This window comes from Ceratotherium simum, chromosome 34 (assembly GCF_057802395.1).
Source record: "Ceratotherium simum simum isolate JZ-2026a chromosome 34, ASM5780239v1, whole genome shotgun sequence".
NCBI classification, from domain to species: domain Eukaryota; kingdom Metazoa; phylum Chordata; class Mammalia; order Perissodactyla; family Rhinocerotidae; genus Ceratotherium; species Ceratotherium simum.
The window spans coordinates 21,194,116-21,221,282 of record NC_141933.1 but is presented as its reverse complement, the minus strand read 5'-3'; the positions used below and the strand labels follow the sequence as shown (position 1 = coordinate 21,221,282).

At 39.3% G+C, this 27,167-nt stretch overlaps 1 protein-coding gene across 8 annotated transcripts in view; it reads left to right on the top strand.

Annotated features, from left to right (window-relative positions):
- The window catches only part of ATG13 (autophagy related 13), a 49,137-nt gene that overhangs the window by 566 nt on the left and 21,404 nt on the right, over positions 1–27,167 (top strand). For 3 of the 8 annotated variants that reach the window (XM_087423033.1, XM_087423030.1, XM_087423027.1), the window contains exons 2-5: positions 22,385–22,466; positions 23,434–23,514; positions 23,965–24,084; positions 26,651–26,697. In XM_087423033.1, coding sequence (XP_087279159.1) covers positions 22,398–22,466; positions 23,434–23,514; positions 23,965–24,084; positions 26,651–26,697 — 317 coding nt within the window. In that variant the 5' untranslated portion in view covers positions 22,385–22,397. Of the gene's footprint in view, positions 1–288; positions 405–14,349; positions 14,397–22,384; positions 22,467–23,433; positions 23,515–23,964; positions 24,085–26,650; positions 26,698–27,167 lie in introns of those variants that run through there. The other 5 variants (XM_087423029.1, XM_087423028.1, XM_004436920.3 and 2 more) reach the window with 5 other exon arrangements.

Here is a 27,167-nt window from a genome sequence, read left to right as displayed (position 1 = left end):
GTCGGGTACCTCCTTGTGAAGCCGAAGCCGGCTAGCCACAATTCAGTCCCTTGAGCTTTCTTGGGGGAAGGCGGATTGGTGTAGGCCCCATTGGCCCTTAATTGTTTCCATTCTTTACAAAGATCCTCAGACCTTTCGTCTTTATTTTCTTAGCTCTTTGGGTTAAGTCGCAAGGCTTTTGGAGGTAATTTGTGGGGCCATAACTCCGGGGTTGGGTACCAATATGAGTGAGGTAGGTTTTCATTCAATCAAGATTTGTTGAGTGCCAAATATGTACTCCGCGTGTAGGTAAGGGTGACTGTTGACTAGTGAAAAAAGGGACACAAGGTTCACGACTGTCTTCTTACTGGCAGTGGAACGGCCTGTGGAAACCTGCGATCCATTCTCATTAAATAAATCTCTCGGTGAGTGGCTAAGCACCTTCTTGGGTTCATCAGTAACTCATCTCAGTTTTCACTTGCCCGGTCAGTTAGTTCCCAGTTTGCCTGGTCAGTTCAGCCTAGCATTTCACTTTTAGTATGTCTTTCTCTTCTGGCCATCCCACAGCTGGAGAGAAAGACAGAGAGAGAGGCTCAAACTCAATAAATTAACTTCCAGGTTTTTGTGTATTGTTTTATGAGTATTAGTCCTTTTCATGTGTGGATATGTGGCTCCAACTAAATTACAAATTATTTTGTTTTCGACTCCATTTTTCAGCTCAGCAAAGTCTTAAATGCTTGTGGAATGGAATCTTGACTTAATATTTTTAATACACAGTGCATGATAAATAGGTGTGGAAGCAAGTGTCACATATACTGATCTGTATAGTAAGATGTGTGTAGTTAATTCATGCATTATTTTCAAATTGTATGCCTTTGGGTATAAGCTTAAGTAGGCTAGCGCAACTTTCAAGATTTACATTTCATAAAAATTGCAAACCACTGGATTTTCCATTACTGTACTTACACCTAACAGTTCTTATTGTATATTTGTATTTTTTTCCCTCAAGCGTAGGTATTAAAATGGAAGCAAAAACTACAGATTTTCAGCTACTAAACAGTCCAACTTATATTGTTTTATTTAAGGACTACAAATCAGCTGGACATAGTGGAGTCCTACCATATAAGCATACTGGAATTGTCCTGTGTGGAGGTGGGGGCAAGAAATCTCTTTTTTTCCATTATCTTTCCTGCCCAAATCTGCCCAACTGCATTAGCGTATGACCTCCATGACTCAGAGCAGGGTGTGTGTGGCCTAAATGCAAAAAGAAGCCTGAAACATTAATTTTTGAGCTTCCAAGACCCAAGTCTTACTATGTAAGTGATTTTTCAAAGATAATTTTGACTATTCAGAAAATGCAACTACTGCAGAATTTATGGCACCCACTCAAATAAGGTGCATTCCCAATACTTTGCAATTATATTTTGCTCAAGTGGGAGTGGAAGATGTTTATTTCAGAATCTTTATCTAGAGAGAAGTTATTTAATCCTAGAAATCCCTAAAACTTTCATTTTAAAATATTTCTTTTGCTTTTTAAACACTTTTTACTTTGTTATAGAAGAGATGAGTAATTACATTCATAACACTCTGGTTGAAGTGCTGTGTAGAGAATGAAGAGTACACCTAGGGGCCAGCTCCGTGGCTTAGCGGTTAAGTGTGCGCGCTCTGATGCTGGCGGCCCGGGTTCGGATCCCGGGAGCGCCCCGAGGCACCACTTCTCCATCCAACGTGAGGCCGAGTCCCACGTACAGCAACTAGAAGGATGTGAACCTATGACATACAACTATCTACTGGGGCTTTGGGGGGAAAAAACTGAATAAATAAAATCTTTAAAAAAAAAAAAAAAAAAGAGTACACCTAAAAAATTTCTCACTGTTATGACCCTTTATTATTCAACTTAAGTTTTTTTTTTTTGGGTGTTTTTGTTTGTTTGTTTGTTTTGGTGAGGAAGACTGGCCCTGAGCTAACATCTGTGCCAATCTTCCTCTTTTTTGTACGTGGGATGCCGCCACAGCATGGCTTGATGAGTGGTGTGTAGGTCCCTGGTATGTAGGTCTGTGCCCCAGATCTGAAATAGGCAAACCCTGCCTGGGCTGCTGACGGAGAGCTCGTGAACTTAACCACTATGCCACTGGGCCGGCCCTTGTTTTTTTTTTTAATGGAAGAAAAGTGCATATAGAGGCTTGCTGATTAAGAAATGCGGACTATTCAGATAATATTCCAGCTAGCATATTGCTTAAGACATTTTTAGCTTGTGTGTTGAGATTCTTACAATATGTATACTTTACTAAAAGTTTATTCTTGAAGAAAGCTTACCTAAACTTTATGTGTGGATGATTTGGAAGTAATTTCTAGCTTGGGGTGTTGAGCTCAGTAAGATAAATATCCATAAGGCACCATTTTTTCATACATGGATTTAGTAGAGGAAATGGGGCATGGGATTATGTTGGTCCTTGCTTGGTCTCCGTCAAATTGCAGAGACCAATAAGAACTGCAAGTAGTCCCTGATAGGATAAAGGCAGTGTCGCCAGAAAGAATGCTAAGGAGGCTATCTAGTCCTTACTGCCCAGGGGGAATTAAGAAACTTTTCTTTCTTTTTTTTTTTTTTATGAGGAAGATCAGCCCTGAGGTAACATCTGATGCCAATCCTCCTCTTTTTGCTGAGGAAGATTGGCCCTGGGCTAACATCCGTGCCCATCTTCCTCTACTTTATACGGGACGCTGCCACAGCATGGCTTAAGCGGTGCATCGGTGCACGCCCGGGATCCGAACCTGTGAACCCTGGGCCGCAGAAGCAGAGCGCGCACACTTAACTGCTGCACCACCGGGCTGGCCCCAAGAAACTTAAAGTTTGGGTTTTAGATCTTAAAAGGATTTTAAATCCTTAAAGCGATTTTTAATTAATTTTAAATAGTTGTTTTTAACCATAGAGTAAATGTGGTCCAGTTTATTAGAAAAATCCTCTAAATGTCAGTGTAGGTGGCACAGGAAATTTGTCTTGTGCTAGTGGTGTCCCCCATATACCCTTGGTTACAAGAGAGGGGATAGGATTGTGAATCACCACTACTTAGAAAAACAATTAACATATACAGTTGACTGTTGGTCAATAGTATCTTCTTAGTAAAAGTAAAGGTAAATAAACAACTTATAGAAGTGGTAGCTTAGTATTGTTATTTTGGAAAATACTGCTTTCATTTTTGACTTTTTTTTTTTTTTAAAGATTTATTTATTTATTTTCCCCCCAAAGCCCCAGTAGATAGTTGTATGTCATAGCTGCACATTCTTCTAGTTGCTGTATGTGGGACGCGGCCTCAGCATGGCCGGAGAAGCGGTGCGTCGGTGCGCGCCCGGGGATCCGAACCCGGGCCGCCAGCAGCGGAGCGCGCGCACCCAACCGCTAAGCCACGGGGCCGGCCCTCATTTTTGACTTTTGATTCATACAAATGTGAAAGAAATACAAAGTTAAAAATCATTTTATATTCTTTTTATTCTTAAGGTTTATTTTTTTTTCCCTCCAATTCCTTCTGTATTGCCCATAGCTATTAGGTCAGTAGGAGAGAGAGAATGTTGAGAAATACTTGTTGAAATTTAGATGTCCTGTTTAAAATATAAGTTTAAGGGTGTTTTTTTACCCCTTATAGTATTTCTGTTGGAATTTTCAAGAAACCAGATATTGGCCTGATTTATTCTTTGGACTGGTTTTTAAATTGTTCCTGGTTAATTAAGAAGGGCTTTTATCTTTATTCCTGCCTCCCATTTTCTTTTATTTTACTTTCTTGTTTCTTAAGTAGAAAACTTATGTCTTTTTTAATTATAAAGACATTTAAGGCTATACATTTTCCTCTGAATTCTCCTTTTGCTGTATCTTACTTGTTTTGATGTCAAATAGTCTCCATTTTGTTAATTTCTAGATAATTTGTAACTTTGGTTTTTATTTCAGTGTTTATTACAAAAAGCTTCTTAATGTATACATGGTTAACTTTTTATTATATATTTCTAGTTTGCTGGATTATGGGCAATGACATCTTGGATTTTTTTTTTTACCGTCAAGAGCATGATCAATTTATAGTGTCCCTTGACCCTGAAAAGAGTGTGAAAGTTATAGATAGATAAATAAGAGCTTTATTGAGGATCTCCTGTGTGGCAAATACTCTTTATGGGAACTATCTCATTTAATCTTCACCCCAATCCTGTGAGGTAGGTATTATTTATTGCCATTTTATAAGAAAGGGATCTGAGGTACAGAAGGATTGACTTGCCCTATATACCCTTACATATATATTAGACTTGGTTTTGTTATTCAGATTCTCTATAATTTTTATTTATGTCTACTTGAGCTTTCAAAGAAGTATGTTGAATCTTCAGATATAGTTTTGGTTTTATCAAGCTCTCCTGGTATCTCTAGCAATTTTTGCTTCATGTATCTTATTGCTATATTCCTTATGTATAAAGGTTTATGGCTATTATATTTTCAGATTATTTTATCATTGCTCAATATCTCTTTTAACCTCCTTTCATCACTTTTGGCCTGAAATTCTGTTATAAATATTGCCACTTCTGCTTTCTTTTTCTTTCTTTCTTCTTCCTCTTTTTTTTTTTTTAAACTGAGTATATCTCTGCTTATTTCTTTATTTTCAAACTTTCTTAGTAACTCTATTAGGTAGGAAGACTATTTCAATTGTCTTGTCAACAGAAAAATTTCAGCTTTTCTATTCTGTTTCTCATTTGTCTACAAAGAACTTTCTAAATGGAAAAAAGGATCTTTATAATTTAATAATAACTCTGATGCCTAGAAAGGGGCAAAATTACTATTTTGTTCTATTTGCAGTTGAACTTGTACTTAACTATTTTTTTCTTGTTAACTGTTCCTAATTTTCCACATTGAGCTTTTAAGCCTGAATCCAAAACATTAAAAAACTCTATGTTAAAAATTGGAAAACATAGGGGCTGGCCCAGTGGCATAGTGGTTAAGTTTGTGCGCTCCGCTTCGGCAGCCCAGGGATCACAGGTTCGGACCCTGGGTGCAGACCTACACACCGCTTATCAGGCCCTGCTGTGGCAGGCGTCCCACATACAAAGTAGAAGAAGATGGGCACGGATGTTAGCCAAGGGTCAATCTTCCTCAGCAAAAAGGGGAGGATTGGCAACAGATGTTAGCTCAGGGCTAATCTTCCTCACAAAAAAAAAAAAAAATTGGAAAACATAGAAATTATTTTTTCAGTAATTGTTGTTAACTTTTCCCAGTTTTAAGAGCTAGAGGTATTATCTGGAGTCATTTTTATATGATCTCTTGCCAAATTATTCAGTTGTTTCTTTGAAATTATTTGCCCTTTGCTTCATTTTTTGACTGTGTCACCTTAATTCACTGTTATCACCAACTCCCATCTGGATTACTGAAATAGCTTTCAGCTCGTCTCTCTGTTTCTAGTCCCTTTGCTTCATCTCCCCCTCTCTATATTCAGATTAATGTCCCTAAATCTTTACCTACAGAAGAATCTGCATTGACTCCCTGCTAATCTACTATTAGAATCTCTTTTGCTCACTTTCCTGACTCCCTAGTAATCGGGCCAAACCATACTTATCCACTTTATTTTTCTTTACCCCTTCACATGAAAATTCTCAGCTATATATTTCCTAATTTTGCTTCCCCGCATTCTTTCTCCTCTCCCTCTGGGACTCCAATTACACGTATGGTAGACTTTTCCCTTTGTCCTCAATGTCTCAGGTACCTCATGTCTCATTTTGTACCTTTTTTCACAATGTGATTAAATACTTTAAATAGTGCCCTTTCACTCTCAAAAGTATCCCAAGAATGTATAGTCATTCCATGTCTCTTGTACACTTTTTTCTATTTTCCATCTTTTTGCCTCTCTGTACTTTCTTCTGGAGATTTTCTTTTGTCCTATATTCCTTTTCAATATTTTTATCTTCTGCTAGTTTAATCTGCTGTTAGACTCAACCACTGAGTTCTTAATTTAGTGTTTTTTGTTTTTTAGTTCTAGAATTTCTATTTGGTTCATTTTATAGTTTCTAGTTCTCTGCCAAAATTCTTAATTTTTTGCTTTATTTAATTGGACATATTAAGCATAGTAATTTTGAAGTCTGTGTCTGGTAATTCTATTAATATGTTTCTAATGTCTGTTGTATCTGTTGGATTTTGGTCATATGGGTTTGCCTCCATGAATGCCTAGTTTATTTTAATATGTACTAGATATTATATATGAAAAATTGTGGAGATATTTTGTGGGCTAGGATGACATTCTTTTCTTCCAGGGAGAAATTACATGTTTCTGGCAGAGGCTAAGGGCAGACATTATCCCACATTGTTGAAGCTGCATGATGCTTAAAATTTTTCATCATAAAAACTTTTAAAAAGTTAGCTTGAAGTCATATAAATTACAACTACATTTATTGTTTTCTGAGCAAAAGAAAATATATCCACTGTTTTTGTAAATTAAAAAATTTTTTAAAAGAATTCAACAATATGGGGCCAGCCCAGTGGCTTAGCGATTAAGTGCGCGCGCTCCGCTACTGGCGGCCTGGGTTCAGATCCCGGGCATGCACCGACGCACGGCTTGTAGGGCCATGCTGAGGTGGTGTCCCACATACAGCAACTAGCAGGATGTGCAACTATGACTTACAACTATCTACTGGGGCTTTGGGGAAAAAAAATGAGGAGGATTGGCAATAGATGTTAGCTCAGGGCCGGTCTGCCTCAGCAAAAAGAGGAGGATTGGCCTGGATGTTGGCTCAGGGCTGATCTTCCTCACACAAAAAAAGAATTCAACAATAGCATGTTTATTGGGGTTATATATTATGGATTAAAAGGGAAAGGAAGAGGCCGGCCCCGTGGCTTAGCGGTTAAGTGCGTGCGCTCCGCTACTGGTGGCCCGGGTTCGGATCCCGGGCACGCACTGGTGCCCCGCTTCTCCGGCCATCCTGAGGCTGCGTCCCACATACAGCAACTAGAAGGATGTGCAACTATGACATACAACTGTCTACTGGGGCTCTGGGGGAAAAAATAAAAATAAAAAAATAAAAGGGAAAGGAGGAACAGAGAAGGACTGTGAAAAACAAAGAAATACTTAGAGACAAAGGAAAAGAAGAAAGACACATAATGTCTGTCATCTCTATCCCTTTCATCCTCATTTTATATCCTAATCTTTTTTTTTTTTTTTTGTGAGGAAGATCAGCCCTGAGCTAACATCCATGCCAATCCTCCTCTTTTTGCCAAGCAGGATTGGCCCTGGGCTAACATCTGTGCCCATCTTTCTCTACTTTATATGGGATCCTGGTACAGCATGGCTTGACATGTGGTGTGTTGGTGCACACCCAGGATCCAAACCTGTGAACCCCAGACCCCCCGCAACGGAGCGCGCACACTTAACCGCTGTGCCACTGGGCCGGCCCCTATATCCTAATCTTAAAATTTAACCCATTACCAAATGTAAAATGGTATGGCTACTTTGGAAAACAGTTTAGCAGTTCTTCAAAAAGTTAAGTGTTGAATTACCATGTGACCAGCATTCCACTTGTAGATATATACCCAAGAAAATTGAAAACATGTTAACACAAAAACTTGTATGTAAATGTTCTTAGCAGAATTATTTATAGTAGCCAAAAAGTGGAGACAACTCAAATGTCCATCAGCTGATGAAGCAGTAAACAAAATGTAGTATATTCACGCAATGGAATATCATTCAGCCATAAAAAGGAATGCAATACTGATACATGCTACAAGATAGATTGAACTTTGAAAACATTATGCTAAGTGAAAGAAGCGAGTCAAAAAATGCCACGTGTTATATGATTTCCTTTATATGAAATGTCCAGAGTAAGCAAGTCCCTGGAGACAAAGCACATTAATGGTTGCCTGGGACTGAGAAGAAGGGGAAATGGGGAGCGACTGATACTGCTTGTGGGATTTCTTTTTAGAGTGACAAAAATGTGGTGATGATTGTATATCCTTGTGAATATACTAAAAATAATCAAATTGTACACTTTAAAATGGTGAATTTTATGGTATGTGAATTATATCTCAGTTTTTTGTGTTTGTTTTCTTTTTTTTTTTTGGTGAGGAAGATTGTCCCTCAGCAGATATTAATCTGTGCCAGTCTTCCTCTGTCTTGTTTGTGGGATGCCGCCACAGCATGGCTTGATGAGCAGTGTGTAGGTCCGCGCCCAGGATCCGAACCCACAAACCCCGGGCAACCAAAGCAGAGCACGCGAACTTAACCACTATGCCACCGGGCCGGCCCTTGTAACTCAGTTTTTAAGAAAAACTATATAAAGTGATTAAAAAAAAAAATTCAACTCATTGCTGGTCTCAACATCCTCAATCAACTCTGCCTCTCCAGTTCAGAAGCTCTAGGTCTGTGTCCCCTCCTTTCCAGTTACTCTCCATTCCTAGTACTGTTCACCTCGTAGTTTTCCAAATCTTCCTCTCCTTGCTACCTTATACTCAGGTATTTACAACTCTGATTCTTTCACACTCACACTGACTCCTGATGATTTGGGCCTTAGTATTCTGTAGCTGCCATAAGTTCTCTTTTACATGGTTAACAAGTTCACAAATAAACATATTTCCTCTTGGCTTGCCCATTCTCCTATCTCAGATGTGTAGTCTCTCATATTGTCTTGTTCTTTTGAGTTCTTGTGTTTCATTTGCATTTGCAGCCTGTAAATTTTTTTTTTTGTGAGGAGATCAGCCCTGTGCTAACATCTGCCAATCCTCCTCTTTTTTTTTTGCTGAGGAAGATTGGCCCTGGACTAACATCTGTGCCCATCTTCCTCCACTTTATATGGGACACCGCCACAGCATGGCTTGCCAAGCGTGCGTTGGTGCGTGCCCGGGATCCGAACTGGCGAACCCCAGGCCACCGCAGCAGAGCGCGCTCACTTAACCACTTGGGGCACCAGGCCAGCCCCAGTAAATTTTTAAATTATGAATTCATCTAGCTAAAAGTTGGGAGGAAGGGTTATGAGTGTAGCCTGGCAGCAGACTGTTGATGATATCCAAGGCTGTGAAAACTTCTCCCAAGGCTCCTTGAGGCTTGCTTCTGCCTGTTTCTAGGGGATTCAATGGTTCTAGACCAGACTTTAGGTTAATTTCTTGGCTTTTTGTTTCCTTACCATGCATATAGGTAGTATAAATTTTGGATCTTTTATCTATGTACTTTACTGACTTATGCTTTTGAAGTTTTGAGAGTGACTTGCCCACCTCTCAACCTTACCATGATAGATAGCAAACCTCCTTATTGCTTCTCTGGGATTCTTCTGGCCTCTGTGATGAAGGAGCACTTGGCTCTGGGGTTTTATGCAGGGGACTGGGTTTCTACCTGCCCCTAAGATGGAGGTCTTGTCCCTTGTCCCCACTCTTGTTCCAATGTGTTTATTAGAAAAACCTGACCTTGCTCCCCATAGGCTTCAGCTTCCTGGCGTCAGCTTCCTTACATCTATGGCTTTGACTTACCTTTTTTTTTTTTCTTGCTGAGGAAGATTCGCCTTGAGCTAACATCTGTGCCTGTCTTCCTCCACTTTATATGTGTGTTGCCACCACAGCATGGCTGATGAGTGGTGTAGGTCCGCGCCCGGGATCTGAACCCACAAACCCAGGGCACCGAAGTGAAGTGCGCTGAACTTAACCAGTACGCCATGGAGCCGGCCCCTGACTTACCTTTTTTCCAGAACCTGGGATTTCACAATCTTTCCAATTTTGCTGTGTATCAAAACCTTTTTATTGTCATATTTTATCTGCATTTTTCTGTGCTTGTAGTGAGAGGGGGTACTGACAACATCAGTTCAGTCTACCTTGTTGCTGAACGTCCCCCTCAGAGATTTTGAACTCATGTTTATCATGGCCCAGTGCATTGAACTCTCCCCCTACTTCACTCTAAGGCAAGGACATCCTGTGATGGGATCTTGGAAGCACAGCTAGAGCAGTCATTCAGATGTTTGGAAAATTGTATTTGAAGTAGGTCTACAAGGAGATAGATCTAATTCTAGAAAATTTTTATGCTAGGTGAAAATCAGTTAAGTTCTCCACCCTGCTATAGACCATTTGATGAGAATGGATTTTGTCTGTTTGTTAAACATTTTTTTTGAAAAATGTCAGATCTACAGAAAAATTGTAAGAATATTACAGTGAACTCGTGTATACTCTTCACCTAGATTCACACATTGTTCACTCTTTGCCACATTGCTTTATTTCTCTCTCTATATATCATACACTGTATAATATATTAATATATGATTTCTTCTTTTTTTCTGTTTTTTTTTTTTTTTTGCTGGGCGCTTGAGGAAAGTTACTTGTATCTCTTAAGAACAAGATGTTGACCGAAGTCCAATTGTATCAAATTCAGGAAATTTAACATTGATACACTGCTGTTACCTCTGTACAGTCAGTGTTCAAATGTTGCCAATTGTTTCAATACTGTCCTTTATAGCAACTTTTTTAAATGTTTCTTTTAATTTTTTATTTTTAATTGTGTGTGTGTGTGTGGAAGATTAGCCCTGAGCTAACATCCGTGCCCACCTTCCTCTGCTTTATATGGGACGCTGCCACAGTATGGCTTGACAGGTGGTCCATCGGTGCGTGCCTGGGATCCAAACCTGCGAATCCTGGGCCACCAAAGCAGAGCACGCGCACTTAACCGCTACGCCACCGGGCTGCCCCTACAACTTTTTTTTTAAAAGTCTGGGATCACGCATTGCATTTAGTTGTCCTACCTCTTTAATTGCCTTTATTCTAAAACTGTTCTTCAGCCTTTTTTGGTCTTTTCATAAGATTGACATTTTTGAAGAGTACAAACCCATTATTTTGTAAAGTATCCTGTCTTTTAATTTAAGCTCGTCTCATTGCTTCCCTGTGGTTAGATATGGGTTATACATTTTTAGCAGGAAAACTACATAAGTAATATGTCCTTCTCACTACATCACATTAAGCGGGATATAATATCAGTTTTTCAGTTGTTGATATGTTTCTTTGATTACTTTATTGAGATTATGTCCACCAGACTTCTCTTTGTAATTATAAGTAATCTTCGAAAAGATTGTGTAAATATCCCATTTGCCAACAAACTTTCACCTAGTAGTTTTATTATCCACCTACGATTTGCTTGAATTATTTATTCCTATAACGGTTGCAAAGTGGTGATTTTTAAAATTCTGTTATTCCTTATGCATTTGCTAATTGGCAGTCTACTGTGAGGAAGTATTTAACCTTCCTCCTCCCATTTATTGTACAGCTGCCTTTGAAGCCAGTGTTGGGGAAAGTGTGAAAATCCTTGCTATGGAAAAAATGTCTATGGCAAGATTGTGGCAAAGATTGTGCTCCTCCACTGTTAGCTGGAGAAGCAAATGTAAAATTATCAGTTTTAATTTCAGTGCTCCCCAGACCTACATATTCTTGCATGATAAACATGAGCTTAAAAGCACTTTGTGGGTACAAAGTGTTATTTAAATTCCTATTGATCTTGAAAAATAATGTTTGTCCTGAGCATTTGTCAGCAAGTTTTTTTTTTTTTTAAAGATTTTATTTATTCATTTTTTCCCCCCAAAGCCCCAGTAGATAGTTGTATGTCATAGGTTCACATCCTTCTAGTTGCTGTACGTGGGACTCGGCCCCGCGTTGGACGGAGAAGTGGTGCCTTGGGGCATGCCCGGGATCCGAACCCGGGCCGCCAGCATCAGAGCGCGCACACTTAACCGCTAAGCCACGGAGCCGACCCTTTTTTTTTTTTTTAATTGCAGGCAAAATATCCTATTATCTCTGTAATAGTTTTGAGGTGACTATTTTATAGAGTTTCTGTGGATAGAAATAGGCATTATACAAATGTGAAAGCAATATTAATAATATTTATTGTCAGGAACTGCTACTCAAAACAACTGAATTTGGTTAATAATATTCATGCTTAAAGCAAGGAAATGTTAACTGTTCAATATTAGATTAGTTTCTAAAGATTTTTATTTATTTTATTTTTCCCCCCAAAGCCCCAGTGGATAGTTGTGTGTCGTAGCTGCACATCCTTCTAGTTGCTGTATGTGGGACTCGGCCTCAGGATGAACGGAGAAGTGGTGCCTCGATGCGCACCCGGGATCCGAACCCGGGCCACCAGCATCGCAGCGCGCGCACTTAACCACCAAGCCACAGGGCCGGCCCAGATTAGTTTCATATATAAATTTGCTTTTCAAAAAACCTAAGGTTATCAAGAGAATTAGAACACAGGCCACAGACTGGGAGAAAATATTTGCAAAAGACACATTTGATAAAAGACTGTCATCCAAAATATACAAAGAATTCTTAAAACTCAACAATAAGAAAACAAACAAGTCCATTAAAAAACGGGCCAAAGACATTAACAGACACCTCACCAAAGATATAGAGATAGCAAAGAAGCATATGAAAAGATAGCATCATATATCATCAGTGAAATGCAAATTAAAATAACGAGATACCACTACACACCTATTCGCATGGCCAAAATTCAAGACACTGACAACACCAAATGCTGACAAGGATGTGGGGCAACAGGAACTCTCAGTCATTGCTGGTGGGAATGCAAAAGGGCATAGCCGCTTTGGAAAACAGGTTGATGGTTTCTTACGAAACTAAGCATACTCTTACCGTATGATCTAGCAATTGAGCTCCTTGGTTTTTACCCAAAGGACTTGAAAACTTGTTCCCAGCAGGAGGTTGGCGACTTCTCTGGAGAAATTTGGTGTCCTCAGAGGGAAAAACCTCTATATACTGACACTTGAGGTCTCTTTCTGAGGAAAAAAGATGGGGGGTGGGGCGGGCAGGTTGTTCCTGACGACCCTCTGTAAGCCCCACAGTTGACCAGCCTCACTCACTTACCCTGAGTTTCTGTCTTTTTGTTGCCTCATGCTCAAGTGTGAATGAGCCAGCCAAGGATCACCAGTCACTTGATGAAAGCCTTCAATATGGTTGCCAGTGTTTTTCAAGCTAAGTGAGGAAGGGGGCTCCAGGGGTGGAAGTGGGAGTGTCTCACATAGACTTTGATAACTGAAGTCCACTGTGTTTTTGATTCAGTGTTTCCAAAGAGTTAATCTCCAGTTTTCTAACATTAGGGAGGAAGGGCAATTCTGGCCTGAGTCAGGTCATGGAGGGGGTATAGGGCTCAGAGTGGGGTCTGACTGCTTCTATGGACTTTCAAATAATCCTCCTGTTTTCAGCCTAATCTGTTACCCTACTTTAGGAGATATCTGATACCTCTAATTCCTTAGCTTTTCTTGGATTCTTTGGTTCAGATGAGCTTGCTTTGTTTAGGGTTTCCCCCACGGCTGGCTTGGATATCAGCTCTGCTCTGCTCAGTCGGTTATCTATTCCTTCAGATTCCTTTCCATCTTCCAGAACTTTGATGCTGTTATCTCTATGCCTGTTCTTGTCTCTGTATGTGCTCACGTGAGTGCGTGCTTTTTAAAATCCCTCCCCTTTTGTGTCATTTTAGTGATGTTTTAGGAATGAGCAGAAATAAATATAAACATTGAAACCTTGATACTTAACCAGTAGTTCACTTTTTTTCTCGGTATTTTGTTGACATCTTTCATTTGTTATTTTCTCTTCTGGGTTTATTTGTCACTTTTATATTTCTGTGCTTTTAATTGAGGATTGGGAAGATAGTTAAGATAAATGTTTTTTATCTGCCTATTTAAGTAGAACTCATATTCTTTCATTTAAAATTAGCATTTCAGGGGCCGGCCTGGTGGCGCAAGTGGTTAAGTGCGCGTGCTCCCATGCAACAGCCCAGGGTTCACCGGTTCCGATCCCGGGCGCGCACTGACGCACTGCTTGTCAAGCCATTCTGTGGCGGTGTCCCATATAAAGTGGAGGAAGATGGGCATGGATGTTAGCCCAGGGCCAGTCTTCCTCAGCAAAAAGAGGAGGATTGGCAGATGTTAGCTCAGGGCCGATCTTCCTCACAAAAAAAAATACATAAAATTAAAAAAAAATAAAACTAGCATTTCAGTATGAACATAAGTAAAAGATCTAGAGAACCTGCCTATCCAGTTAAGTGTACTTTTCCCTTAGTTGATTATATCATTTGCACTTGAGCAGTGTTGTAGAATCTTCTGTCTAATATTTGGATGTTGGTAATTATCTACATCCATTACATAACAATGGGAGAATTTATTTATTTAGTGGTATCTTTTTGTTGTTGATGTGTTAAAACACAAATAACATAAAATTTACCATCTTAACCATTTTTAAGTGTACAGTTTAGTGGTATTAAATACATTCACATTGTTGTGCAGCCATCAACACCATCCATCCCCATAGCTCTTTTCATTTTGTAAAACTGAAACACTATACCTATTAAACAATAACTCCCCATTCTCTCCTCCCCCCAGCTCCTGGCAACTACCTTTCTACTTCTGTCTCTATGATTTTGACTACTGTAAGTACTTATATAATTGGAATCATAGTATTTGTCTTTTCGTGACTGGCTTATTTCACTTATATAACGTCCTCGAGATTCATCCATGTGTCAGAATTTCCTTCATTTTTACGACTAACTAATATTCCATTGCGTGTATATACCACATTTTACTTATCCATTATATTTTCAGATAATTGTTTAGAACATTTTAGTATGGTACAAATCTGTACATGTTCTAAACACATTGGGAACCTCGAAGAGTTATTTGCTGTTACGAATTTCTCTTAATGAAAATGATGTGCAGAGAATGTTGCTAAATTGAAATTGCTATTTAAGGTCCAGTAAATAGTTTTTGTTATTTGTTAAATATCTGAAGTCTTGAAGAAAGGCCCTAATTAAATGGGATTGTTTTTCAGACAAGAAAAGCTACAAGTGGCAAGTCTGGGGAAAAGAGGTGTTGATGAAGCTTGAAGGGACAGAAATGTTTGTGGGAGTATTATGATGTATAAATATATTTTTGACCTAATTAAGTCATTCTAGAAAAGGTGACGCTTGATAAATTTAATCAACTATATGTGGGTGGGAACCACATAGAATTTTTTGTAAATATCTGAAATTATGCATGCTAATTAGGTTATGTCTCCCTATTTTTTTTTTTTTTTTTGGTGAGGAAGATCAGCCCTGAGCTAACATCTGATGCCAATCCTCCTCTTTTTTCTGAGGAAGACTGGCTCTGAGCTAACATCTGTGCCCATCTTCCTCTACTTTATATGGGACACCGCCACAGCACGGCTTGACAAGTAGTGCGTTGGTGCACGCCCAGGATCCGAACCAGCGAACCCTGGGCTGCCAGAGTGGAGTGCATGCACTTAACCGCTTGCGCCACCGGGCTGGTCCCCACGTCCCCCTAATTTTTTAGGGCAAAAAATTAATAAGGAAAGTAGTAAGTAGCTCTGATGAATTTACATATTCAGCATCTTATCAGGAAAGAGACAAGAAATTTGAAAGCTTGCAGAAGAGTTTGCAACGTAATTGAGAGACTAGAGTGCTAAGAGGGAAAATGGCCTTGACTGAACTAGAAAATGGCCTTGACTGAACTAGGTGTTAACCTAAAAGCCCTGCTTTGGCTTAGTCCTCCAGTCCTCCTGATGTGTTGCCTTAAAACCTGTCCTATCAGGGTGTCTCCACCCTTAATGTAGACAGTCATTTTAGCAGTTATAACATGTTGGTGACAATGACTAATATGGTCAGTGGTCTACAAAGTCTAAAGAAAAGAAAGTCAAATACATACATTGTCAGGTGAGAAGGCTGTCTAGACTCTTGGTGGCATAATTCCAACTTGCTTGCCCCTGAGGTAGAGAAGGATATATGAAGCTCGTAGATAATACCAGCCAACCTTCTGCTGTGCTTTTAGTTTCCCAAAATGGTCTCCTTTTGGGGAAGGCAACCTATTGATCACTTGATGCTCTCTGTCTACTTGGCAGTTGTATTTCTCAATTAACAAATTGGATTTATGGTATATAAACTGTCTCTTATAACTGAAGTTGTCATCAAAACCTTGACTGAACTAATAAAATTAGTTTTCTGAACATGTATATCCAAGGACTAGACCCTGGTCTGGGATCACCATTAATTTTCTAGTTTCAGTGACCAAGGTCTTTACTGAAAGTGCCAGCAGGCTCTTTTGATTACCTTTTAAAAATCACTTTACCTATTTTCCCTGCTGACTTTGTGTGGACAATCTTGAAGATCAGACTGAGGAGTTTGCCAGAAGTTCTGGAGCATAGGAGCAATACGATGGCTTAATGCTTTACTGAGATTAGTCTTTCAGTGGTATACCTGAGGTTTACAGTATAATCTAGAAGAAGTTGTTGGGGAGGAAAACATTTCCTGTACCTTGTTATATTCAGTGTCTGGGGGCCTGCAAATTAAACTGACAAACGACAGATTAGCAACAGAAAAGACAGAGTTTATTAACACCTGCAAAATATATACCACAGAAGGGCTCAGTGATTAATAACTCACAAAAAAAGGTTAGAATTTGGGACTTATATGCCTAACTTAGTAGGAGAAAGGAGTGGAGAGAAAAGGCTTTTATGGGAAGAACAAATAAGTTTCTTTAGGAAAGACAAATCGATCTTTAGGAGAACAAATGGAAGCTCAAGTTTGTGATATTATGTATTTGTGTAGGTGCGAGTGGTTTTTCATCCTCATGACCGTGAAACTCCCCGAGAGAGGGGATTTGTGGTAGGTTTACTCTTGGTCTCTCTCCTGGGAGTAGAAGCCAACCCAAAATGGGAATTTATGGCAGTTCTCATTTCTCAGAAGTTTCTGCTTTTAGTTGGATAAGGGAAGCTCTGAGAAGGTTTCTGTCTACATCTGTTGAATCTCAGATGGCTTTAGCTTAAAATAATCTTTATGCAAAAGTGGCATATGTTGGGATGGCATATCCTGATCCTTTTCAAAGGTAAAGTAACAAACCAAGTGAGGCTCTTCCAGGTAAGAAATGAGACCTGGATTAAGGTGGTATCTATGGAAATGATAATGCACCAACTATGAAGGATTTTGTATAAGCAAGAGTTTGAAGGATTTAGTAACTGTCTACTATAGTAAAGGGCAGAAAAAGGAAAGAATTCAATTGTAGATCTCTTTTTAGTGTTTGTACCAAATTTCCCTTTATATTCTCGGAGTACTCAGAGAAGGAATTTTGCAAAGAGCAAAGCATAGGGTAGACCTTACGTTACATTTATGTTGAAAAGGATGAATTAACTGCTTGACAGACAGACCTAAGGGAACAACAAGCTCTGATGCCTGAGATAACTTTTTCCCCAGTAAAGACCTCACCCTTTTTGGCTCAATAACTAACTCTAGTTACATAATCCTTTTAGTGCTTCCAGTGGTACAAAAAGTCAGTCCTTGTGCCATTATAATGTCTGCATTGGTAGATGTTCTGGTGGTGGGAACACAATTCCCCACCTCAGTGTAAAAAGGGGCAGCACAATCCTCCGGCACTCATCTTACCTCAGATCTGTTGCCTGATGCTTCAGGACCTTGAGTTGTTTAACCCTTTAAACCCTTTAAAAGATCTCTTTATTTTTACTTTAACATTTTTTGGTGTTCTTTTTAACCAAAATTAGGAAGGTCTGAAGGTGGATATACATTTCAACTGCTGGCAGACATACAAACAATAGGTCCCAAATGATAAGTCCTTTATAATTTGGATCACTTTAGGCTTTAACCTGTTCTTGATCACAGTGGCATCTTATTCTGATAATTATTTCTTGTTTTATTTCTCCTTCATTGGTTTCTTCACCCTCCCTGTAAATTTGCTCAGATATCCCTATCCTGTCAGTAAAAGCCTTTTAACAGAACAGCTTGAACTCTTTTCCTATCTAACTTCTCAGAAGTAGCTGAAGCTGTTCCTCACTACCACTCTAGGAAACCATCCTCTCAAAGGTTATTAGCAACATAATGCCAAGTCCAGTGGCCTTTTTCTCACCTCTTGAGAATGAAGAAAACCAGAATATGTCACCCCAAAATGTGCCTCTTTGACATAAAAATTATATGGAGCTGAAGGCAATTAAGAAGCAGCAAATGTAGGAGAACCTCTCTCTACCCTCCCTTTTCTACCTAGAGGCAGGGTATCAAATCTCTTTTTACTGGAGACAGACTCTTATCATCCCAGAGAAGGCACCAGAGGAATCTGCAAACGAGCCTTACTCCGTTAGTTTGCTCCCATAGATTTTCCTTCCCACGGTTTGCTGCCCTTGGATGCCTACAGCTGCTTTCCTTTGTCCTGTCATTTCTCTACAAATGTGTTGTTCTTTTTTGAAGATCCCATATAAACCACAGTTCTAAGCCACAGCTTTGAGTTATTTTTCTTTGAGGTTTCACTCACCTGTATGATGTACACTGCACATGTTAATAAACCGTTTCTCTCTCTCTCTCTTGTTTTTGGTGAGGAAGATTGGCCCTGAGCTACCATCCATTGCCAGTCCTCTTTTTGCTGAGGAAGATTGGCCCTCAGCTAACACCTGTGCCAATCTTCCTGTATTTTGTATGTGGGACGCTCCCACAGCCTGGCTTGATAAGCAGTTTGTAGGTCTTTGCCTGGGATCCAAACCTGTGAACCCTGGGCCACCAAAGCAGAGCCTGTGAACTACGCCGCCAGGTTGGGCCCTGTTTTTCTCTTTTTAATCTTTTTGTTAAAGAGGCCCAGCTGAAAACCTAAGATGGGGAGAGGTCAAGTTTTGCCCCCTCCACAAGAACTTTATGTTGTTTGACCATCTCTTCAATTTTGAAACTTTTATTTCCCTTTGATTTCAAATGAAAATTGCTCAGAAATCATTTTGCCTATTTCTCTGATTAGTTCTTATGTTTTTTTTTATGGTTCTTTTATTTAGATATTTTCCTAGGGTCTTTGTTATTTTCTTTTTTCTATCTCCCTTGGTGCTTTCGTTTATTGCTATCTTTTAACTATCCCTTCTTTTTTGAAAACATCCACTTCTACCTCCAACTTTTACCTCAATCTTAACCTTTTCCATTAATTTCAAACTTGGCATTTTCAGACAGATCTTCTGGTGTTTCTAACTCAAGCTATTAAGTAAACTGAACTGATTGGCTAAAAATAATGAACCTCGATCCTGAACTTATACCACATATAAAAATTAATTTGTGATGGATCATGAATCTAAATGTAAAAGGTAAACAATAATGTTTCTAGAAGAAAATGTAGGAGAGTATTTTCATGACTTTGAGACTAGCAAAAAAAAATTTTCACAGAACACAAAAAAGTGCTAACTATCAAAGAAAAAGTTGATAAATTGGACTTAGTAAAATTCAGAACCTCTGATCATCAAAAGACTTCATAAGAGGATACTACTCAGCGATAAAAGAAATGAACTATTGACATAGAATGCAGCATAGATGAATCTCAAAATAACTATGCTGAGTAAAAGAAACCAGAGTACATACTGTATGATTTAATTTATATAAAACTCTAGAAAATGCAGATGGGGATCTATAGTGATGGAAAGCATATCAGAGTTTGCTTAGGGATGGGGGATTGAGGAGGGTCTGCAGGGAGGGTTTACAGAGAAACATGAGGAAACTTTTGGAGAGTAATGAGTACGTTCACTATTTTGTGGTGATAGTTTCATAGTTACAAACGTATGTCAAAACTTATCAGATTTTACACTCCCATATATTGTTTATTGTCAGTTAAACCTCAATAAAGCTGTTTTTAATGTGGAAATAAACAGATGGCCCAAATGAGCACAGGTGAAGACCATTTATTCAGAGCTTGTCATAGCAGGGGAGTCAGCCACCGTCACTTGCGTTTCCCAGAGGCTCAAAGGCAGGAAGACCAGTGGGAAGCTTTTTAGGGGGGCAAAAACGGGAGGCTTCAAGTGTGTCCTGGTGGGGGGCTATTGGCATGGGGAAGCTGTAGGCAGCCTAACTACACGTGAGGCATCCTGTGTGATTGGTTAGGGGTACGTATTTGACTTCCTCTGAGTGGTCCTCACTTGGAAGCAGGGACAAAAATTAGGGAAGCTGTCAAATATTAATCAAGTCCTGGCTGTTTGGGGCCAATTTTTATAGGGGTTATTGTTTGGCTTCCTGGACTAATTGCTAGAGATAGTCTGACTTCCTTGACTGGTTACTTTAGATATTAGCTTGGCTTCTTGGGCTAGTTAATGGAGATATTAGGTCAGCTTCCTGGGCTTGTTTCTGCAGGTTGTGGGTCAGAGCTCCATTTTTATATGTGTAGTCTGCCCAATGTCCGTTAGTGTATTCAGACTCATGAAAAGAAACAGATTCCATAAGAAAGGCAAGCGACAAACTGGGAGAAGATACTTGCAGCGCATATCCAACAAAGTACTTATATCCACTATATATTTTTTTAAAAGTCCTACAATTCAGTAACAAAAAGACAACCTAATTTTTTAAATGGGCTAAAGACTTGAACTAGCACTTCAGGAGAGAGGATATCCAAATGGCTAATAGACATATGAAAGGGTGCTAGTAGGGGAAATGCAGACGTCATTTAATCGCTAATTTAACCATTAATGATTTAATGCAGATTAAATGAGATACTACCACACTCCTACCAGGATGGCTAAGAGTAAAGAGTTAGCAGTACCAAGTGGTGGTATAAATGTGGAGCAACTGGAACTCTCATACACTGCTAGTGGGAGTGTAAATTGGTTCAGATTCTGGAAAACTGTTTGGCAGTGTCTGTTAAAGCTAAATATACGTATACTCTGTTACCCAACATTAACACTCTGGGCTTTACATCTGATAGCAGTGAGTGTTGATGTCCACCAAAAGACTCGTACAAGACTATAATAGCTAAAAACAGGGAACAACCAAATGTTTATCAACAGTAGAATTTATAAATAGATCATGATATATTCATAAAATGGAGTGTTACATAGGAATGAAAAAGAATAAACTACCACATGGCAGTGTTATAAGTGAATCTTCCAGACATAACGTTGAATAAAGGAAGCTACATGCAAAAGAGTTAATACTGTTTGATTCTATTTATAAAAAATTCAAACAGACAAAACTAATCTACGGTGATAGAGGTCAGAATAATGGTTACCTTTTGGTGGGTTTATTGACTGAGGGGACACAAAGGAGCCTTCTGGATTATTGGAAGTGTTCTATAACTTGATCTGGGTTGTAGTTGTATGGGTTAGTAAACATATAAATATTTATTGACCTCTATCTCAAGATCTGTGCATTTTACTACATGTAAGTTATACCTCAATAAAGAACAGTGGGTTGTTTTTTTTTTTAACTTGTACAGTCATGTGCCATATAATGATGTTTTGGTTAACAGTGGACCACGTATACAATGGTGGCCCCATAAGATTAGTACCGTGTAGCCTAGGTGTATAGTAGGCTATACCATCTTGGTTTGTGTAAGTACACTCTGATGTTCGCACAATGAGAAAACCACCTCATGACACATTTCTCAGAACATATCCCCGTCGTTAAGCGATGCATGCCTGTACTAGAGCTTTAGCCTTGACCCCAAGCCCGAATTATTGCCAAGGACCTAATTGGTTTCCCTACTTTTCATACTCAAAACTATTCTACAGCATGCCAGCAAAGCTGTCTTTCTAAAGCACCATTCGGATGATACCAGAACTGTGATTGTGTTACTTCTTCTCCTCAAAAGCCTTGAGGGTGCTCCCATTGCTGGAGTACTAGATGCAGATCAGGCTCTGGCATTGCATTCAAGACTCTCGTGGTCTGGCCCCAACTAGCCATACTGCTTCCCCTAGCCATACTACTTCCCCATCCATACACAATCCTTTAGAAAACTGGAATACTTAATAGTTCCAAACCCATTTTGTTCTCTATTGGTTATACCTCTTTGTTCATACTCTTCTCTCTAAATGCTTTCTTCCTCATACCAGCCCCATCTCAAACCATTTCCACCTTGGGGGGATTGTTATGACATGCCTCATGAAATCCATGAATGCTCTGAAATTATCTCCAAATTTTTCTGTGTACATTTTTCTGGAGAAAGCGCTTGTCTTGACATCAGATTCTCAAAAAGGATCCATAAACCCCCAAAAGTTAAGTTGATTTAGTGGCCTTTTAAAGGAATGTGAATTAACCCATTCTATGTTTTAACAAAGTTTTTGTCTCATTAAAAGTTAGTTCTCAATGTACTGGGTCATAAAACATTTTTTAAGTAGACATCTTATATTTAAAGCTCAGAGTTTCAGATTCAGTCAGAATGTCTTGTCCTCATCTATTTTTTAGGTCTCTAGATTTAGCTCTTTGTGTGGAATTTTTTTTCCTTAAAAGATAGTATCTAAATATTTTTCAGGTTGGTATCTTTAGTTAGGGGAAAAATTATTTTCCCCTCCCGCATGACTATTTGTACAGCTAAGGGACAATACCATCTCTGTATGCTTTGATGTAGCAATCTGTTTTAAAAGATATTAGTCACATTTTTCAACACTTTTTTTGTTTGTTTGTTTTAGATACCTATAGGCAATGGAAACTGATCTCAATTCCCAGGACAGAAAGGACCTGGACAAGTTCATTAAATTTTTTGCCCTCAAGGTAACCTGTCTATTCTCTTGAGCCTAGAACTGTTAGAAATAACTTCCGTGCGTCTCTCTTTTTGGAAATACAGCATAACAGCTTGCAGCTTGCCCATTTTAAGGGATACTTCTGTCTGTTGTAAACCAAACTGTGAAGTTCGGGGGCGGTACTGGGGGTGTAACTAAAAAGTAGCTTCCAATTTTCCACAGCTACTTGTTCAAAAAGAATTTTTTTTGCAAGGCTGTTGGCAGAAATGTCAAACAGTTATGCCAGGATATTGGCACAGTATGTTCCCTTGGGGTGGGAACAAAGACGCTGGACTGGAACGGACAGCATTTTGGGCGTCTTTCCCTAAGCATCAACCAGCTCCGAAATGTCTGACTTTTCATTTATTGTTCCCTTCTGGCTAAATGAGGAATTAAAACTGAATTTCGAATGCTTTAAAAGTTATGTTTTCCTAAATCTAAAAGTCATTTCTACCTCTATCACTCCTTCGTTTCAACTATTGCCATGTAAGAATAATCCGTGCAGTAGATTCTGGTTGTAAAATTAGTTGGAAGACTTTTACCATATGGGCCAAATGATATGAATAATTGTGGAATCCTTGGTTTAAATCTACTATGATTATATAAGTGTATGGCAGTGAATATTTAAACCTACAGTTGGACTTGTTTCTTTATGAAAGTCAAAGCTACCACGTGCAACTTTCCTTCTGCCATGTGAGAATATTACAGAGTCCAAGCCTCAAACTATAATTCCTCATATGGTTGACGCTTTGCCCTCAGGGATAGTTACAGTATTATTTTTGTGTAGTGTTTTTTCTATCTGTTCTTAAACATTTTAAATTCTACCCTTTCCTGAAGTATAGTTATGATCATTGGCATCTTTTTAACCTTGCATTGGGAGGGTTTTAACCCTGATCAGGAGCCAAATCAGTTGAATAAGGCTTTTCATCTTTGATTTTTTGTTTGTTTGCTTTTTGTAGACTGTCCAAGTGATTGTCCAGGCTCGACTTGGCGAGAAGATTTGTACTCGTTCCTCTTCATCCCCAACGGGTTCAGATTGGGTAAAATTCCTACTCTTTGCTAAGGGCTATACTGTAGTGTTTGTCACAAAGAATCACAGTGCAGTAATAAGGAATACTATTTATAGTATTACTAAATCATGACATTAAAATATCTAATTCCATTTGATCCATTCACTTGGAAAGTATGTTCTTCATCGAATGTTAGTTCTGTATTTATTTGGTTCTTGACTTTCTGCTGTGATAGGCGAAAAGCTTAGTCTTTACAAGACAAAAATATCTTGTTAACTAGTCTTTGTAATAGGTCATTAGCTTTTTCATCCTGAGTTTTGGGGCTTTGATGCAGGGTGTCTCTTATGTGGATGGGAGAAGTGAAGGAATGTCCGTAATCAGTCAGATCAGTGCCTGCGTTACCCAACATACAGTCTTACTATTTATGTTTCCATAATGTTCCCTGTGGTTGTTTCACACAAAGTCCCTTTTGTTTTCTAGTTCAATTTGGCAATCAAAGACATCCCAGAGGTTACACATGAAGCAAAGAAGGCGCTGGCAGGGCAGCTGCCTGCCGTGGGGAGATCTATGTGTGTGGAGATCTCCCTTAAGACTTCTGAGGTAAGGTTGTGGCCAGGATGGTGTCTTAACTTGGCACTCAAAGGTCTTCACACTCTCGTTCCCACTCATCCTTATTCCTGCCCCTTCCCTTCCTGAGCTTATCATTCTCTAAAGAGGTCGTGGTTTTTGTACTTACTACAACCACTTGGAATATGCTCTTTGCCCTCATATGCTCTTCTCCCTCATCTTCATGTATATTAATCTATATGTGATATGTTCCTACTCTTCCTTCAAGACTCATGTGCCCTAGAAAATCTCCCCTTTCTAGTGGGAGAGGTGACGACTCTCTTTAGCATTCCCATGTGCTTTGTTTATGTTTGTTTCTAGAGTATAACTTGCTGTATTGTGTTTTTTTGTGTATGTGTGAGGAAGATCGGCCCTGAGCTAACATCTGCCAATCCTCCTCTTTTTGCTGAGGAAGATTGGCCCTGGGCTAACATCCACGCCCATCTTCCTCCATTTTATATGGGACGCCGCCACAGCATAGCATGACAAGCCGTGCGTCAGCGCGCGCCCGGGATCTGAACCGGCGAACCTCAGGCCGCTGCAGTGGAGCGCGCACACTTAACTGCTTTCGCCACCAGGCCGGCCCCAGTTGTATTGTGGTTTCATTTAAATGTCTTTTTGTTCACTTTATTCCACGTTAGGATTAAGGCAGATATTGTTACTTGTATGTTTATTAATCTGTTTCCACTACAAGATTATGAGGCTGCACGCTGTAATAAAAGGCAGACAGAGCTTGGAGCTATGCAGACCAAGTTCAGAACCCGGCTGAGTGACTTTGGCCACATTACTTAACCCCACCCCCACCAACACCACCAAACTAACACAACGTTTCACAGGACTATAACCTTTTCTTATTTAATCCTTATTTGTAAAGTACCTCACATAACATATAGTAGGTGATCACCATGTGTTCCTTTTCATACTTTACACTTTTGTTCTTGAAGTCAGCAGCTGTGCCTCATCTTACTTATCTTTGTAGTTCTTCAAATTCTTTTTGAAATGGAGCAGGATATACATAATCATCTCTGTGCCTAGCACAGTGCCTGGGATGGCACATAGTAGGCTCTCAATGACTTTTGTTGAATGAATGATGTCAATACTTACTCCATGGAAACCTTAGCACCAAATAAAGCAAAACTTCCTATTCTTCTTTATTGACTCACTAGTTTATACGGTGAATTATTTTCCTTAGTGTTCCATAGGGAGTCCAAAAGGAATCCCTAGAAGAACTCTTTCTTCTCCCAAGCGTCTGTGAAATCTGACTATAAACTGTCGTGATTGTCCTAGAGAAGCCACACCAGCTTGTCTCGGATGCTTCCTACTATCCAGTCATGTCTTGATTTTTGGGGGGGAAATTAAAAATTCATCATGTCATTTAAAAGTGAGAGTATGATGAGAAGGATGTATTAAGGATACATATTTAAGTTTGATCTAGAACAAGTAACATTTAGTTCTCTGTTCCACAGACTGACCTAAGCTTACTCCCGGGCCTAAAAGAATAGCCCTCTTCCAACTGATTAGTAAAAGGTTACTTGTGCTCAAAAGTATGTGACTGTCCTTCTCACTAAGTGACACAAAAGAGTGTTACAGGGTTGAGGGATTCTCGCTTTAATCTTTTTTTCTTCTTTCCCACCCACTAGGCTAGGTCTGTTCAGAGTAACACATAAAGAGACTGAACAGTTTGGCTAAAGACATCAGACAGCTAAAAAGATTTTTAAGTAAGGAGCTTATGAAGGTATTCTTTAACTGTGGGTGTCGCCTAAAAATATACCCTACAGAATTGGAGGGAAAGGCTCTCTTCGTCACTTGAAGTGTTGGCCTTTCTGAAGAGCAATTTGGATATTCATCGTAAAAGTCTTAGAAGCATGAATACCCTTTGATCTAACAATTCTAATTCTGTTGCCTTAAGAAATTAATTCAGGGTGTGTACAGGGTTTTAGTCTCAAGGCTATTTATCACAATGTTGTTTGTAGTAGTGAAAAATTAGAAACAACCTATATGTCCAAGTATGGGGGGCGCTGATTGGACAAAATGATAGCCACGTGGTGGCATACTATGCAACCATTAAAAATAATGTAGAATTTTTTGCCAGCCCCGGTGGGCTAGTGGTTAAGTTTGGCATCCTCTGCTTCAGCGGCCCAGGTTTGGTTCCCGGGTGCGGACCTGCACCACTCATCTATCAGTGGCCATGCTGTGACAGAAGCTCACTACAAAATAGGGGAAGATGGGCAACAGTTGTTAGCTCAGGGTGAATCTTCCTCAGCAAAAAAAAAATAATAATAATAATAAATTAAAATCATGTAGAATTTTTAATTATAAGGAAAATTCCATGTTGTATTTATTAATAGAAAAGTAAGTGATAAAAATAGTATATATAGTTTGACCTCACTTTTATTTAGAAAAGTGGCTGATTGGATTATAAATTGATAATCTTTTTTCTTTTTGCTTATTTATACTTTCCAGTATTTTTATAGTGACTATATAGTGCTTTGTAATAAGAAAAAAGATGGTCCTTAAAAAAAAACAAAACTGAAATATCTTTCAATTGTTCCATCTACAGGGAGATTCCATGGAGCTAGAAATTTGGTGTCTTGAAATGAATGAAAAGTAAGTCCTCTGTGTTAGGATCCTTGGTTGTGGTGGCTGAGGATAAAGCAGATGACATCATATGAAAAGCAGGGCTTTGTTATCATTCATGGAGGGTGTTCTGACCACTTAACAAAGCCAGTAGGTCTTTGCTACAATTTGCTTCGTGCTTGGCTGCCAGCCCAGGCACAGAGATGACCTTCAGAGGGAGAGTCACTCCAGAGAGACTCAGACACCGCAGGGAAAGGAGCAGAGAGAAAGCTGAAAAGGATTTGTTGTTTTCCCAGAGTACAGATAGTTCTCTGATGAAATCCCTTGTGAGCTCTTATAACATGACTACTCTGTTTTGTCTGTTTCCTGTGAGGCAGACATCCAATAATATTTCCCCTTGCTACTCCTTTTTACACACTGTGTTGGTCATGGATTGGAAATGCATGTTATTTCCCTCCTCCATTTTCTTCTTTCAAGGCAGATTAGCTTACTTCCTGCCT